Source organism: Bradysia coprophila, chromosome II (assembly GCF_014529535.1).
Source record: "Bradysia coprophila strain Holo2 chromosome II, BU_Bcop_v1, whole genome shotgun sequence".
In the NCBI taxonomy this organism is placed as follows: domain Eukaryota; kingdom Metazoa; phylum Arthropoda; class Insecta; order Diptera; family Sciaridae; genus Bradysia; species Bradysia coprophila.
The window spans coordinates 1,702,158-1,719,193 of record NC_050735.1 but is presented as its reverse complement, the minus strand read 5'-3'; the positions used below and the strand labels follow the sequence as shown (position 1 = coordinate 1,719,193).

Below are 17,036 nucleotides of genomic sequence, written 5' to 3'. Positions count from 1 at the left end.
GGTCATTATTGCGGTCGTAAATATTTCGAAAAGAATTCTGCTGAAAGATATCAGCAAAATTGATCTAGTATTTAATACAATACTTTCGCTTGTCGCTCTCGCTTCGTTCGGGCTCAAGGGGTAAATCACTGGTTTTATGACAAGGATTATATGGAATTATATGAGAAAGTGATTACCCCCTCGATATAAATAATATAGTCGGATAAGTAGACCTGAAAGTTTAGGTCAGGTCAGGTAATTGTTTCAGGATCAGGTCAAAATTTTCTTTGTCAGGTTCAGGTCAAAAAGGATTCGGAGGTTCAGATAAACCTGAATAAACCAGCTTTGTGTAAGTGATCGAATTAGTGGAGAACACTGGCCCGATGTGATGAAAAATATATAATTTTTTATTCTTTTCGTTTTGTTTTACATAAAGTGATTTTTTTTTCTTGTAATAAAATAGATAATTAATAATTAATAACGAATTTTAAACATTGAACAACTTATCATAACATATCCGCTTGACCGCTTTTTGTTTTACTTATTTGCGAAAACGTTCATATACTCTTTAACATCGAACATCAAACCGAAAAAAAAAATAATCAAAATATTTCAATGAAATGAATAAAATTTTTAAAAGACAATTTTTAAACCCAAAGAAAAAAGAAGAAAAACGATAAAAATCAACGAAATATTTATAAATCCTATCTTTCATAAAATGTGGTCATACCCGTTCGTCAACTATAGTATTTTCCAATTCACTTTTTTCTTGTTAAATATTAGATAAATAATCACAGCTTTCATAAAAATTACTCATGAAATTCATTTCATTTTTACCAATGTTTGTTGACAAATTTCAATCGTAATTTGATCCCATCCCAAGTATATTCAAAAATTTTCTTTCTTTTTTTTCCAAATTTTATTTTCCAAACATTTAATATTGTTCCGCAAATGATTTTTCTTAGCTGATTGAATATTTTTTTTGCTTTGAAACCGCATTTTATTAATCAATTCTATCAATTCCATTCGATTTTGTTGTTGTTGTTGTTGGTTTATTTTTATTTGTTTCATAAAATTTCTTAAATTCTTAATTTCATTAATCATAAGCGCTTTTAATAACTTAATCAATAGAATTTTCCTCATCTGGTCTGGTTCATTCAAAACATCTAGGTCTAATGGGAAAAATTATTATATTTTTGCACTCTTTTTTTTGTGGTCGATAACCGGGACATATTGCGGAAATTGTCGACTGACTGAATCACTTCTGTTGGTGAAGCACACTGACGCTCAAGATTTAATTATCAATTTGAAGGAAAAGACTGCAGTGCGCATTCATTTTGCGTGCCTTATTATTCTATTTTCGAGACTTCAATCCTTTACGGAAACGTCGATAAAACATTCGACAGACGTGATTAGCTTATTACAGTGTAATGCGAATTTCCGTGATAGAATTATCTGACATTTGCTGACATAGCTGACCTGTTCAGAGATTTAGCATGAAATTATGTCCTCTACAGTATCAGCAACGTATCGGCAGTGAGATTGACTTAATTTTGGTAGATCCGAACTTGTCCTGTACTGAGTCTCATCAGTCCTCGATGTTGGAATATATTTCTCGGTTCCCAGTTTTCGGGTAAATGTCGTGTTCCCGAGTTTCGTAAATCGTAAGAAGACGTATATTGACCACGTTATCGTCTTTTATCAACTCTATTTTGCTTAGCTGTGTACAGAACAGTCATTGATTAGTAGACCATGGCATATGTTCGTCAAATTGATTCTTAAATCGACGAAATTCATAAAAGTTCTCGAAGTAAGAATTTCGAGAATTTCAAGAATTTAAATTTTTGAAAATTCCCAAAAAAAATACTTGAAATTCCTGAAAGTTTTGGAAATTCTAGAAAAAAATCCTGGTAGACATTTATCAGGCAACGTTAGTTAAAAGCTTACGACAACGACAGGTCCTATAGAACTGAAAGGAAAATTAAATTTGACCCGACCTCAATTTTTCAGGTCATTGTTCAGATTAATCTCGAACGTCCTGCAACCGTAATTTTAAATATTGACCGGAATTTACAGGCGAATTCGTCAGATTTAATGTCTTCTACAGAAAAGTAAAAAGTGTAGAAATATGCACAAAAAACTGAAGTTTCAAGTCAAGCAGAAAAAAACCAGGTCAAACTTTCTAGTACGCAGTTAAGCTCATAACTTGATCTGCACTGATCTGACCTGACCCGACAAATAGCTTTCTATTGATCTTGACATTGTCAATCATGTATTGAATGCAAATGTAAGATTTCCCTTTCTGTATCTTGTCTGTCGAACACAAAGTTTTGACATATGCAAAGGAGTAAGACCGGTTAGGTTCACTTTTCACTTAGGAACGGATCGACATCGTGACATTATTCAGAATTGCTGATCAGAATAGAAAAAAAAATATATCGAACAGTATTTTACATAACAAGGGATAAAAGGAAGAGTTTTCGTGTTAATTTTGTTGATCCGAGGCGAAGCCGAGGTCAATAGACGAAAACAATACTTTCTACGGTCGATGAAAATCCAATTCGATTGAAAACAGATTTTATCAAAACCGATGGAGACTTTTTACTTTTATGTCGAGTTATGTATTGGATTTTACATGTTGAGGCACTGAAAGAAGTGCTAGAAACATAAAAAATACGGTTTTTGATGCATGTCATGTAAATGGAATTGACACTAAGTCAATGACGTAAACATGTCGAAGTGTGAATAGATTGTGGGTTTGAGCACTAATTCACAGGACTCTCAATAATTGATGCTGTCACATTGATATTTGCGGTAGTAACGATAACAATTTTCACAAAATCTATAATGGACTGTGGAGTGTAGACCTTAATTAGTACATTGCTGATAAAAATTGACAGTCACAATTCTAAGGGTACACTCCGGTTGATCAAAAGACCTAGGTGATGTTGATATGTAACCATTTTAACCACGTATAACGTTTAGATCTTTCTAAAATAAATTATTATTTCTTGCTATGCAATTCATTTCGAATATTTTTTTCTTATCTTTCTCTTGTGTTAATTTTTTTTTTCTTCTTTTGTTTCGTTTAAATCGAGGCACTAGATTGTTGTAATAAAATTTTTTTGTTTTTTGTGTGTGAAAATATTTTCTTTTTAACAAAATATATATATCGATCGATACTAAGTTGTCTAAATTGTTTTTTTTTAGATATTTTAATATATTTTTAACGTTACTTTTATAGTAATTTTAATGATAATTTAAATGTAAATATTTCTCTCTTCATCTCTTCTTTATGTTTGTATGTATGCATGTATAAATCATGTATGACACCTAGGCAAATCACTCCAGAGTGTTGTTGCATTATAAATCTTTCTTTCTTTTTTATTTACTGTGTGTGTGTGTGTGTGTGTGTTTCGAACACCTAAAGATTTAACAACTCTACAATTTAAATATTGCTACATTTTTACTGAATATTATTTTGATTGATTAGCATAAAAATTACGTGTATGCGCGTGTGGGTTGAAGGGTTGACAAGTTCTATATGGTTGCGAGACAAATTAAAAAAAAAATTGACTTCCTTACAACTAACGAACCACGAACTGATTTCTCTTCAACGAAGACTATTATTTTAAACTTTACGTTTTTTTGACTTATTTCTTTCAATTCAAATCGATTCATATAGCAAACGAATGTTGTGTAGCACGTTCATTTACGTTCCAGAGTATACATCCTGATGATCTTTTCTTTAAAAATAGAAACTATTTAACTTACCAGTCGCTCGTATCTCAATAAAAAATAAATTCAAACTTGTTCAGCCGACGATCCAATCGTTGCGTTCACAGCACCAGCTGCAACTTCAGCAATTGTGGCCAAGAAGAATAGATCGGACGCATTGTCAGTGGTCAATGGGGCGGCGATGTTTTCCTCGACCATTGGAGATTCCACGATGTCGTACAGGCCGACGGTTTCCATAGTTTCGTGATTGATGTCACGCCGGGTGATGCTCTCTTTGCGTGCTTTGCGCTTCTGGCTGCCCACCATCGATATGCGGATCCGCTCTTTAGCCTCGCCGATCGTTTGCGGTGATTTGGTGGTGGTCGGACGCTTTGCATTGATTTTCTTCTTCTTTTTCGTTTCGCGTTTACGCGACAGATACTTGTCCAAACTTAGGGCGGGCAGTGCACGGATTTTTTCCTCCAAATCGAAATCGGATGCGTCGAATAGTTTACTGTCAGCCGGATCGAATGCACCGGTGCTGTCAGTGCCGTCCATTTTTCGATATTCACTTTTCAGCGACTCATCGTGGCTGGCGTACATGTGATCGGCGGTGCTGTATTGTTGGCGATATTCTTTGAAATCTCTGTCAAATGTTGCTTTCGATGTTGGTGAGTGTGGATGGTGAACTTTCAGCTTTTTCGATGATGGACTGATCTTACCGGAGCTCATAAATTCCAAATATCTTTTGCCTTTGCATGCTCTGGCCGATTTCTTTAGGTTTTCGTCTTCTAAAAAGATGTTCTTTTCCGGCGTCAGCAATTTGTGGTGAACAAAATCTTCGAAATCGGCAGCTGATGGTGAAATTTCTTTGATTGGTCTTTTCGAATCGTATGGAGTGGCAGATGTGTCGTTTCCATGTGAATTGATTTGATTATCGATTTGTAATTGCATTTTGGCAGCATGATATCGCATATTAGTGAACGGTTCAGTTCGATTTGTTGGTGTTAGTTTCATTTTCGACGGATTGATGGCATTGTCTGCGTGGAAGTAGGCAGTTTTCTCGTAAAAAAAAAGTTTTTCTTCGAACTAAATGCACCACTCACCTAATTCCCCATCATGTTCGCCTAGATTATTGTTCCCTGAAAGTGACTTGGAATCGTAACTGGCCATCAAACTGTTCAAACCACCCATTTGCGTCTCGTCGGCTAATTTGAAAATTCCTACATTTGGTCCACGATTTGACTTAGTTCCGATGGTTGGTGGCGCATCCTCGTTGATCGGCACGGTGCCGTTTGTGCGGTGCATTGAATCATTTGTAATGTTGTCGGCATCATAAGTGCAAGCGTAACTGAACGGTGGACGATCCGTGTTTCCTGGACGGGTTGAAAGGGTGCGTAGTGGTGGTGCCGGCAATTTGTACCATTTAAAATTTGGATTTGCAGAGAAGAATGCGTCTTTGTACTGAAAGTATGAGATTTTAGTATTTCAATGAACCGAACAATATTTGCAATTTGGGTAGTTGCAGTTTGTGTACCTGTTTTGCCAAGCTGGTGTAACACAATTTTTCCTCTTGATCTAAATTTGCCCACCAATCGCCAAGAATTTTCGTTATCGATCTGAAATGGAGTGATCAAATATTGTAAAAACAATTGAAAAAGGGTTGGGGATTCAGGTGGATAAAAATGCGCACAGGTCCCAAGATTCAAAGTAATTCATTTGATGGCAACTCAACTAGGCCTTTCTATGATTCGGTTCATGGTATTGAAAAATCAATCAGGTCGGCAAGATGCATCAAATCGTAGTTGTAGCCTTCCAAATACTGTTTTAAAAATCGAAATAATTGAGTGAACAGCGGACACTTTAGAGACAGTACAGGGTAAACACCAGACATATGCACTGAAGGCTATCCCTGCTTGAACCCAGCAAATTCAATAAAATTTGAACTTAACTTGTGATTTTTAAAGTCGCCTCATATGGCCAGTTCGGGCTTGCTTGAACCTGACCTGAACCCTGAATATTTATCGGATCAAACATGAAGACGATACGACTTGCTGCCTAAAAAGTTCTTTCTCTAAGTTTGCCTGTCCCGTCAAACTGGATTATTGGATAATCTTCGCCAGTTCAACCAGATCATATAACCTTAATGGGTTAGACAAGGTTATTGTCCCCATAGATCGGAGGGACTAATTTTGAATTTTTTATGTATCGCAAGATACTGCCTACGTGAGCCTTATATCATTTTCCATCATATGTTGCGCATAGAAAGATATTTTTCAGTTTGATATTTAAGTTCTTAGTAAGAGAACATAGCACCGTGACAAAGATTGTAACATTCTGTTCAAAGAATTGCGAATAATAATTAACCGCTTTTGCATCCGCGCACTTACCGATTTTCCAAATTCGGATACTTTTCACGAACAATAGCTCGATGACGCTTACAAAATATCAGAAAAGCGTTCATCGGTCGCCGTGCATGATGATCGGGCGTCGACTTATCATCATCATCCAATTTGCCTTTGGCCGTCGGAATATCGTCAATCTGAGAACCATTAATTTTGCCAACATTTGGCATCGAAACGTCACCATTTCCGTCAATGTCATCATCGTCATCGTCCTCTTCATCATCATCATCATCGTAATCGTTGTAATTACGACCGGATTTCTTTTCAATCATTCGGCTATACGATGTCGAATCGGTACTGTACAAATTCTTCGAATAATTGTGCACATTTTCGATTTCTCTGGCTGCTGCCGTACTGGTCACGTGATTGTTGTTATTAACATTTTTGAGCAATAAATTTGGTTCGATCTGACTGGTCACTAGTCGTGTTGCTGTATCTTTGGTTGTTGCCACATTATGATCACCACCGAAATTCGCATGGAAATCGATACTCCGTTCGTATATGCTAAAGCCATTATCGCCGGTGACATGCATCACATTAGCTTCATTTATTGGCGTACTCAACGACGTTGATATTGGCTGACTATTGTAGTTATCACACACACTTTTCGCATCTTGATTACCATTTCCAATACCATGATCGGATACGTTGAAGCTCTGTTGAATATTTACATTGCTGATCATTTTGAAGGTGTGTGCTGAATGATCGTTTTCGATTTTATTTTAAGAAAAAATTATTTTTTTTTTCAATTTTTTTTTCTTTTTACTTCGTTTCAACGAAAATTCATCTTATATCGAAGCGATGGAAATGAGGTTTTGTATTGTTTTTAAAATTTTTGTGTTGCGTTGGCTTTCAACAAACTGCCGTTTTTTCTTCTTATTTATTTTGAATTTGTTTAGCGTTCAATATGTGGCTGGATGGCATTGCACTTGATAATGGTGTTACCTTGAAAAATAGAAAAGAGATGGAAAATTAATTTTTCTTATCGGCAAAACCGGGTGACGTGTATAATATATATAGAGGTTTACAGTTATCTAATCTTTAATAAAATGTTTCTGGTTTGTGTATGTTTTTGAACATCAGAAAAGGCAACCGTTTCCTTCGTGTTTTGTATAATGTTACGAGGTTATACTTAACTGCATTCTGGAATGAAGGGGCGATGCAGTCACGACAAAAGAGGGCGAGTGTTTGTATTATTATAGTATCAGTGCCGAGAGACAATGAAAAAAGTCGGAACCAAAATTCGTTTTCATGTCTTGTGGTGAAAATAGCTAATTTCGCCCTGATGACTCGCTAAAGAATGTACAAATCAAGTGTTACCAACTTTGGAGTGAAACATTTTGTACAAAGCTCGGTGAAAGCTTTTTTTGCGAGCATGCAGACAACCCACACTTGGTTGTCACACTGTATACTCACCAAAAAAATAACTTCCCATTTTGTATGTAGACAACTGTTAGGGGTCATTAAAACAATTTTCACGCTGTTTTTTCCGGTGAGAGTGCGGTCTAACAATCGTCTTTTTCAGCGTGCGTACTATTTGAACGACCCCTAAGTAAGTCACGTCTGACTTCAAAGAATTATAATTGGAACAGCAAAATGATTCAAACGTTAAAACATGGCAGGACATAAACCCATCATCTATCGTATCAGTAAGTCGAAAAATCTACGTCGACAACTTTAGAAAACAAACGGGGCACGATCTGTTATATAAACACCTTCGGATCAATTTGGTCTAGGTACCAGGACATTCCGGCGTGGAGGGAAATGAGGAAGCGGATAAGCTGGCCAAAGAAGGCTCGGCGACTGAGGCAAACGGGCCTGAACCGTACCTTCCGATTCCCCAGTCGGAGTGTAAAAGAGCCCTGGAAGACTGGGTCAAGCGTAAACACGCAGAACGCTGGGAAGGGTATAATGGAGGCGTTCACACGAAATGCTTCTTCCCTAAGCCTAAAAAAATGGGCCAAAGATTTGCTCAAAATGGACCGAAATCGCATTAGAAGAGTATAGTAGGAGCGATTACGGGACATTGCGGGCTGAATCGGCACATGAATAAGTTGAGGCTTTCGGACACTCCCAGATGTTCCTGCGATCTAGAAGAAGAAACGGGTGCGCACACTTGATACGTGATTGCCCCAAATTTCTTCAACTAAGACGCAGCATTCTTGGAGACTACGAGGTGGTTCCTTCGGAAATTGCTGCAATAGGACCTGGTATCTTAGACAGGTTCCTATCGGCAACAGGAAGGCTGCCATGATTTACATGATGACCGGGAATGGAAACAATGGATCAACAGATCTGTGTTTCGAGATCTTAAATGATCGTCCCAAACAGATAAATCTAAAATCTATATATATAAACACCTTGCAAGAATTGGAGTGAAAGATTCATCACTATGCAGATTATGTAATAATTCAGAGCAAACATTGGAACATCTCCTAATGCAGTAACCTCCGTGGTTTCAGAGAAAATATTGAAAATCTTGAAGAAGAAGAGTTCTTTGCTGAGGTCTATTGGCACGTTCGGGGCAATCAATAATCCTTCATTTACATAAATGTTAGAGATAAATGCATATGGAAGAAAAAAAAGTGTGACTAATATCCGAGCAAAGGAGATACGATGACTGTCCATGCACTCTTTTCCTTAAGTATCTTAAAAATCATTAGCATCAGGCACAAGATTAATTTGCGATAAACAACCATAACAATACACCCAAAGTTGGCCGATGAACACAAAAATATTTTGAATTTTTCGAAATGGAAACTGATATCACTCGAAAGTGATAAGTTTGTGTACACTAAACCAGCTGACTGTCGGATATGATATCATAAAATTCGGCTCAACATTTGAGCCCCGAATGGTTGAATGAAAACACCAAGCGACTGTAAATTTTTCCGTAAACACCGAGGTGTTACTTCAGTCAAGTCGATAATCGTCTCGTAAATTAGGTTTAGAATATAGCGTCCTAGCGTTTTAATTAAGTTAACCGATTGTAGTCAAACTCGGCGAACATATTTTCCTACTGTAAGAGAAATAGAGAACTGAGACAGAGAGAACATAAGCAATAAGACATAAAAATCCATTTTTAGCATAAAATCTCAATTGATTTGACTCTGAAAAATGATTATTCGCGACATGCACACATGCAACAATGTATAGCGAAGTGCTTAATTTAATTATATAAATACAAAAAAAAAATGGTCATGTCGTCGTGTCGAAAGTTGGTTATCGAAATAGTTGAATGAAATGGGTCTACTTAACTCTACAAAACTGCTCAATTTCGCTTTCATTCTCTACAAGGTTTAAGAAAAATGCCATGAAAGTGTCGAGCAATGGCTAAATGCAAGCAAATAAAAATCTTAACATTCAACTGGAAAAGATAAGACAGAAATAAAAAAAAATATATTTTTCTGTCCAACGACCATATTTCTGGTTTTGTGTACATGTCCTAAAACTGTAAGCGTGTATGTCTGAGTTTCTGAATTGGTCGATTATGATTTCTTATTTAAAAAGAAGAAAAAAAAAAATTATTTAAAATGTATTCATATAACGCACCAATACCACACCGAATAACAAGTTAAGAAAAGCAACAATAAATATATTGCACTTGTTTTGCGAGTCGCTGTGCTCCGTGGCTGTTTATATGATAAAAATTCAGTGTGTTTATTTATAGAAATAAACACCTTTGCGTATTTATATAGATATATCTACACAACAGCAACAACAACAACAACAAAAACACAAAGTTAAACTATGCGTTTCGAGATATATTGTTGTTTTGAAACATTTTTTTATAGTCCAGTCTAATGTTATTCGCTTGTATTCGGGGTGAGATAAGGCTACTGAATTTTCATATTTTCCTTTCATTCATTTTTACTCATTTACACTCCATATCGGCTGCGACTGTAACATTTTATTCAAATCACAATTTACTCGATATTTTTCTTAGAGCAAAATTGATTGAGATGATCAAAATGATGCTGTGTGACCATCAAAATTTATTGGTAAAATTCTTCGGTTTGGTTCTTGTATCGGGGGTCTGATTCGATTCGTTCACATCCTATGGATCCTCATCAAATTTATCACATGTTTTTGAATGAAGTCATTGGAATGATCAATTAAGAAAAAAAAAACTATTTGCCGGGGTCACAATTTATATACATTCTGTTGGAGAGGTCTGTTGCGTTAAAATGGCGTTCAATCGATGTGTATGGATGTAGAAAATAGGAACGTAAAATGCGTTCAATGTTAAATCTGCTGACAATGCCAAACTAAGTGAAAATATATAAAAGAGGCTGTGATGTATGTTCGGTCGATTCTCAGATAATAATCATGGATCTGGTGTAAACTTTGTAAAGAGTTTGTCAGTAGGAAAATAACAGTCGAAAGACTGTGTGAAAGTCTCACTTAAAATAAAAATAAATTTTAGCGAAAATCACGATGCCTTGTCCATCTGGTTAAAAACAAGCTACACAAACCTTTAAATTCAATTGATCCCTGTCATACCACATCTAATTTTTTCTATTTACTTCCTACTCCGACGAATCCAAAACGACCTCGACAAGGGAATTTCCTTGAAATTGAAATTTACCTTTGACGAAAATGTCTATTGATGCCTTCTGTTCGTTTATTAATCAAGTGATTTCAATTCAGATCAACAGCTACAATGTTATAAATGAAAACAGAAAAAAATATTCCACCATCCAACTTGGCACGTAACTGAACTAAACTGAATTTTCTATATATTTCATTTTATTTGTTAACGACACCGCCATATATCACGCGAAACCATTCGAATCACTTACACATAAGCAGACAGGTTGTTTAAAAATATTTTTTTTAAATTGTATGATAGAGACATCGGTGTTTCACATTCACAGCTGACATTGTTGTTGGTCGTATTTGTTTTTCGATAAACAAGTGGAGTACCCGAGAGAGACCTAATAAGACACCACCAAATCCATGTACACTTTTAATTTGATGAAGGAAAACAAAACTAAAAAAAACTTTCACGACTTTGCCTTTGCGATTTATACTTTTATTTCGGTCGTTCGAATTAATAAAAATTTTTAACTTTACTATATATCCGTGCATACAGAGACACAGTATAGAATACGTAATGTCGATTAAGTTATGTTAAAATGGAAGCGAAAAAAGACTATAACGTATCCATTATGTCGCAATATAAACGAAACGAAAAAAAAACTGACTTATTAATTGAAAACGTTTTCTCAAGATTACGAAATCGATGTTGGTTGTGAATTCGGTTTGACAAAATGGTTCTTACACTTTATCAATCTGTGGTTGATTGTAACTCTCCCAAAACTAAAAACTCGTCGATGGCGAACATTCATTGAACGGTTATCACTATTTTGTTAAGAGGTTTTGCGTCCGCTATCATTCTGTATTTAGATTAAAAACAACAAATCCCAAACACTGTTTGACCACAAAAACCAATGTTTATACAGAACTAGTCCCTACTTTAGCCAAAACTGATAGTCACTTCTATATTCACTGTGTTCACACTAAGTAGATGAATTCGTAACTACTGCTGACAAGTAGGTATTTTCGTTATAATGATAATATGAACGTCAACAATACACACATATTTATGCACTTTATGTCCAATCCCATACGGGCAAAGACAAGCCAAGACAGAAATTCAACGAATATAACGTTAAATTTAACCGGTCGGTAGCGATTCCGACTGTATGACAGTGCATATACACTTTTAATACACATTCATTCTCCACTCATGACTTTCATTACAATGTTTTACACTAGAGTATGGTGATAATATGACCATACTGCGAATAAACAGAAAAAATCAAACTCAGGCTCCGCACAAACACTAACATCCGAAAAAAAGCGAGTATCCGAACCGTGTATGAGATGGTAATAAGAAAACAGACTTCGCTCACCAATGCAGCCAGTAATTTCGTATTTAACAGTAAGAATATGTTCTTCGTACATACGTTAAGACACATTTACAGATTTTGATGCTGTTTCGCATTTCGCACACTGACATAGTTAACGTTTTCAAGGTCGTTAATAGCACACACACTTTTTGGTAGCCATTTTCTATTAGGTTTTTTTTCCCTATTTTGTTATTGTTGTCGCTCATATGGGTGTTTTTGTGTAAGTTATACATATTCGAGATGATGATTTTTTTGTGTCTACTTTTGTTCCGATTTATGTTTCTGTTATGGCGCATTGTTGATCGTGACATCAATAGAACAATCATTTTTGTGAATGAAAACAACAGTTTTGGATACATTTTATGGTGAAAAGTTTAATGTATGAATGGAAGGGCTTAAGTTTCGATGTAACTAATGATCGCCCTACGTGGCAACGTTTTTAATCTTACATGACAACACGGTACAAGATAACTCTTACCACATCATTTATCAGAAGCACAATATCTGTCCCTTAATTGGGAAGCAAAATAGTTTTCCAATATAATGGTAAGGAGAGCTATGAGCTATTGTGAGACTCTGGTCGTTGTGCACTTTGGTTGTAGAAGGGAGCTTTGCATATACAGTATATGAATGAATAACAAAATGTCTACTTCATTCAATTTTAGTAACAAATTTCTTCAATTGCGGGAAATGCTCTGTGGTGACAGGCCCGCACCAGTTACACAATACACAAAAGACTGTCGGGGTTGAATGACAAATTTTTTTTAAGGCCACTCATTCATACAACAAATGGTAATATAAGGCCATCACAGTGGTGAACTACGTACGTAAATGGGATTTTCGTATATTACGTAATTACACGCGTTGGATGGTATTTTCTTATACGGATATTAGGTTCATTGTGTTCAAGAAACATCCATTTACACCATATATATTTCAATATGTTACATTTTTACCGATCTTGCCGTCGAACACGGGTACCACAAAATTACGTAAATACGAAATGGCCATTTACATCGCCTGTATGGACATAATGCTACTTGAGTTTGTCGGTCATGGAACTTGGTGTAAGATTTAGTTTTTTGTTGATTGTGGTCTGTGGAAGGCAGTACGGAACTGGTCCTAAGAGAAGCTCGATGCTCGAAGGGTCTTTCGATTTTTCGTATGCATAGAGGGCCTTTTGTGATTTGTTGTCGTGTATCTCCCGAAGGGCCTTTCGGTAGCCAATAAGGGCCTTGTAAGAGGAAACTGTCATTACCTTTGATCTTTTCAGTGCATTCGTTACATGCAAATCCCTTCCATGTTCCATAAATGCCGATGTTTAATCAGACTATTTAATTGATTAGGGATCAATAATTAAAATTAAACTCGGGAACAAATCAATTTCAGCATCAAATCGGTGTCATCATCAGCGGCTGAAAACAATCATTATGAATACAGATAATGACATTGATTTAATGTCGAAATTGATCTATCACTGAAATATTATTCAACTTAGCAATAACTAATGTCTACACTTCCTTGTAAGAAAATTCGTTTCTCCAATTACAGCCTAAGTGTTTGAGTTACGTGTGTCATTCAAATTTTGAAAGGGAAAGTTGCACGAGAACATTCTCATTGGAATTTTTCCTTTATACATATAAGAGCGATGAATAACAAATTATCAATTTGCTCAACACTAAGAGAGTGAATTCATTTACAAGAAAACATTTGTAACTGAAAGTTTGATCTTGTGCTTATCGATTCAGGAACTGCGAGTCATCTGTCGTCGACAACAACGACCAAAAATTAGCAATAAGCTTTAAGCTTCATCAAGTACATTAAAAGTAAAATCAATGTTTAAACAAGCGAAATAAAAGATTTTGTGCCGAACAGCGGACGATACTTTAGGCACAAGAACTCCTGTACAGATTTAATCGTTATAAATGACGATTGGCTTGCCGTTTCAACACAGATTTTGTCATTTGCACAGATAAAATACAAATGGGAAAAGTAACCATGACGGAAAACGAATTGAATTAGCAATTGCAATCAATTTTCTGTGATATCTGCACAAAAGTACCGTTATCGGTTAAGTGATTAGGATCTAAAAAGGTCGTAACAGCAGCGATTAGCTGTGTTCTTGAAATTTCTGTCATGAAGAAATAGTTCTTATCAATAGGACAAAATGATATAAATGGTTTCTTGTGCTGACTTCGGCCTTGCTTCGGATCAACAAACTTTGAAGAAGAAGCACCATTTTCAGGATCTGTACCATTAAAATGAGACTTAAAAACGGTGTTGGCATATCAAAGCTTCTTGTGATTTATCTCCAAAGTTTGGAGTCCAATCGATCCAAGTCATTCACAATCAAAAAGTGAATACGGAAGAAAATCGGTAAATGACGGCTTCTTAGTCGTCGTCAATTCCAACCGAAAATGCTAACAAAATCATGTCTTACAGCTATTGGAGCGAGTGAAGTAATTAACAGAAAAACCATCTTCTCGACCTAAAAGGGGGGCAAGTTTTGTGTATATAAACAGCTAACAAATACCACAAACTCCTTTTAAATGCTAATCTAAAATACCGATAAAATTCTACACAAACGAAACTCAATTCACTGTTTGTATACTGTTAAGCTTGATAAATACTTAATAATAATGCGATAGTCAGCCATATAATGGTTGTCGCTGAGTATTGTTAATATTGTCAAATTAAACGTTTCAATTGCACGAAAATGATATTTGCTGATTCTCAATTTCATTAACAAAAATTTACAATGAAAACCTTGAGAAAATTTGTTTAAAATGTTTGATGTTTATGATGTTGTTACCTCCGACAATGTTTGAAGGTCAAAGTGCAGATCTGATTTTCACAATAAAAATTTTCTTATTCAAATTAAACTTTGCTGTATATACTAGTCGACGAATCTTTTTTAATAAATCCGAAAAATATCAACCAATTATTGCAAAGATGTAGACGTTGAAATAATTCAACTTTTGTTTTCCGTACAAAAAGTCGACAGAAAAATGGTTGGATCATTTTGAACAAAAAATCGACTGAATTGAATGAAAAACTTACCAATTTTTGTCAGACTTTCTTCCACAATCTGGTTTTCCAACAGTTTTAATCGATTTTTAGCACAGTAAGATGCAGCTCTCAGCAAACTTTTATTCAAAATTAATTACTTTCTCAAACGAAAAAAATCACTTCATTCAGCAAATGGATGTTTGGACATGAAAACTACAAAAAAAATGACGTCAACATTATCAGTGGTGTCTCTCTCTCAATGTAATTGTGAGTTACAAAAAAGATTTTCGATCCGAGCAAATTTAAATGAATTAATGACGAAAAGGCTGCCCAATCGATGCAAATCTGATTCGAAACAATATGAGACATTCAATAAATTACCAAAATTGGAAGAATCTTCAATTAAATTAGATTTTTTTGATTACACAAAAATAAACGAAAATGAAGTTATTCAACAACACAACACGAATGAAATACACAGAATATAAACATAATTGCAACCTGTGTGCGATTTGTGGATGAGTGTGTGGTGTGTGTGTGCATGTGTGCTTTCTTGTTGGACGATAAAAACTTTTTTAGTTTTTTAGTAGTAGATGTTCCATAAAACGTATTGTGGACATTGCGTGAACTTTTTCAAGGCGGCATATTCGAATGAATTTGGCTACAACTTTTACATTAGTTTCTTAAATGATGAATAGGTTCTGTCAGAACAGTTTAGGATAGAATCCGGTAAGTGAGTTGCAAAGGAGGTAACGCAGATACAGATACGCGTTTGACACACTTGATGACAATAAATTCTCCTCCCGTGATGATTGCTGTCGCTGTAATTCACCACATATTTTTTATATGTAAAATTATCAGAACGTGGTGTGTTCCCGGCTATCTCATAAACTAAATGAAAGTAAAAACCAGGTATGGTCTATTCATACAAAGCGGAGGACATGGCGATTTCATATAAACAAACTCACCTCTCATGAGTTTCTTTGCTCCATACAAAGTTTGAAATTCGACCATACCTTGTGTTGACGTTCATTGAAGTTTACAGCCTTGGCCAAGAGACCCACGAAGACAGTTGGCAGCAGAATTTAAATGGTTCGGTGGCTTTTTTTGCTATATAAAATTTGTAGTAAGAAGTTAGAAAATTTGGCTGTTACTGCCTCCGTGATCAAAGTAACTTTTTAGTTCCGATTTATAATACAACATCGTATCATCGTATCGGAAGACAATATTGCACTTACAAGTAATAGTAGATTACGTTCGTGCAACACATAAAAAATGCAAAATAAGCAGAAGGCGAGTATAGTGTTAAAATTGGCATTAGTATAAAAGAATTCTGTCAATTTTGACACTATACGTCGCACATGCAGTAAGCAAACCATAGAGTTACACTCAAGAGATGGCATGTTGGCGCTGTCATTTTTACTGAATGACCATGTAATTTTTGATGCCGATTAGCATCAGTGCCACCATGCCACCTCTCGAGTGTAACTCTATGAAGCAAACATGAAGGGGTTACTCACTTTGATTACGCAAAAATTGGATCTCGTCTAATCAGTGAAATTTTGGTGATTACACTTGATAAATCGTTATTTCACGTTTATTTAATATGATTTGAAACTGATTTCAGACGACTGACATGGTTATTGAGTGATTAATCATATTAATAAGAACACATTGAATTAATTGCGGCTTGCCAACTTTCGGCACCCTGGACTTTACTTAAATAGTCGGGGAATGCCTCCAAATAAATTTCTAAAAATCCAAAACTGAATTCTAGATTTTTAGAAATTTATTTGGAGGCATTCCACGACTATTTAAGTAAAGTCGTGGGTGCCGAAAGTTGACAGGCCGCAATTATTTTGAATGTGTTGAGCAACCCCTCGGCAAACATTTGGAAACTGTAGGCCTAGACCGAACCTATTAAAAGCGACAAAAAAATTGTTATTTATGACATTGAGTGTCTCTAGGCTTTATAAGGCTCTAGATGTGCAATTAATGATACGAGACTGCA

At 35.5% G+C, this 17,036-nt stretch overlaps 1 protein-coding gene and 1 long non-coding RNA gene across 4 annotated transcripts in view; one reads left to right on the top strand and one right to left on the bottom strand.

Moving 5' to 3' along the window:
* Positions 1–508: 508 nt before the first annotated feature.
* On the bottom strand, positions 509–15,531 carry LOC119076630 (HMG box transcription factor BBX-like). 3 transcript variants are annotated; one of them, XM_037183535.1, is made up of 6 exons: positions 15,407–15,531; positions 15,077–15,238; positions 6,087–7,046; positions 5,234–5,315; positions 4,803–5,160; positions 509–4,736 (listed from the first exon to the last, which is right to left on the bottom strand). In XM_037183535.1, exons 3-6 carry the CDS (start codon positions 6,782–6,784, stop codon positions 3,784–3,786), a joined length of 2,091 nt encoding a protein of 696 aa, XP_037039430.1. In that variant the 5' UTR covers positions 6,785–7,046; positions 15,077–15,238; positions 15,407–15,531; the 3' UTR covers positions 509–3,783. The 3 variants fall into 3 exon arrangements, with proteins under 3 accessions (XP_037039430.1, XP_037039515.1, XP_037039599.1); XM_037183620.1 differs by lacking the exons at positions 15,077–15,238; positions 15,407–15,531 and adding an exon at positions 11,386–11,719; XM_037183704.1 differs by lacking the exons at positions 15,077–15,238; positions 15,407–15,531 and adding an exon at positions 10,690–11,244.
* The window catches only part of LOC119077161, a 25,394-nt gene continuing 14,207 nt past the window's right edge, over positions 5,850–17,036 (top strand). The window contains exons 1-2 of the long non-coding RNA XR_005087763.1: positions 5,850–5,862; positions 11,020–11,023. This is a non-coding gene — a long non-coding RNA (uncharacterized LOC119077161). The remainder of the gene's footprint in view (positions 5,863–11,019; positions 11,024–17,036) is intronic.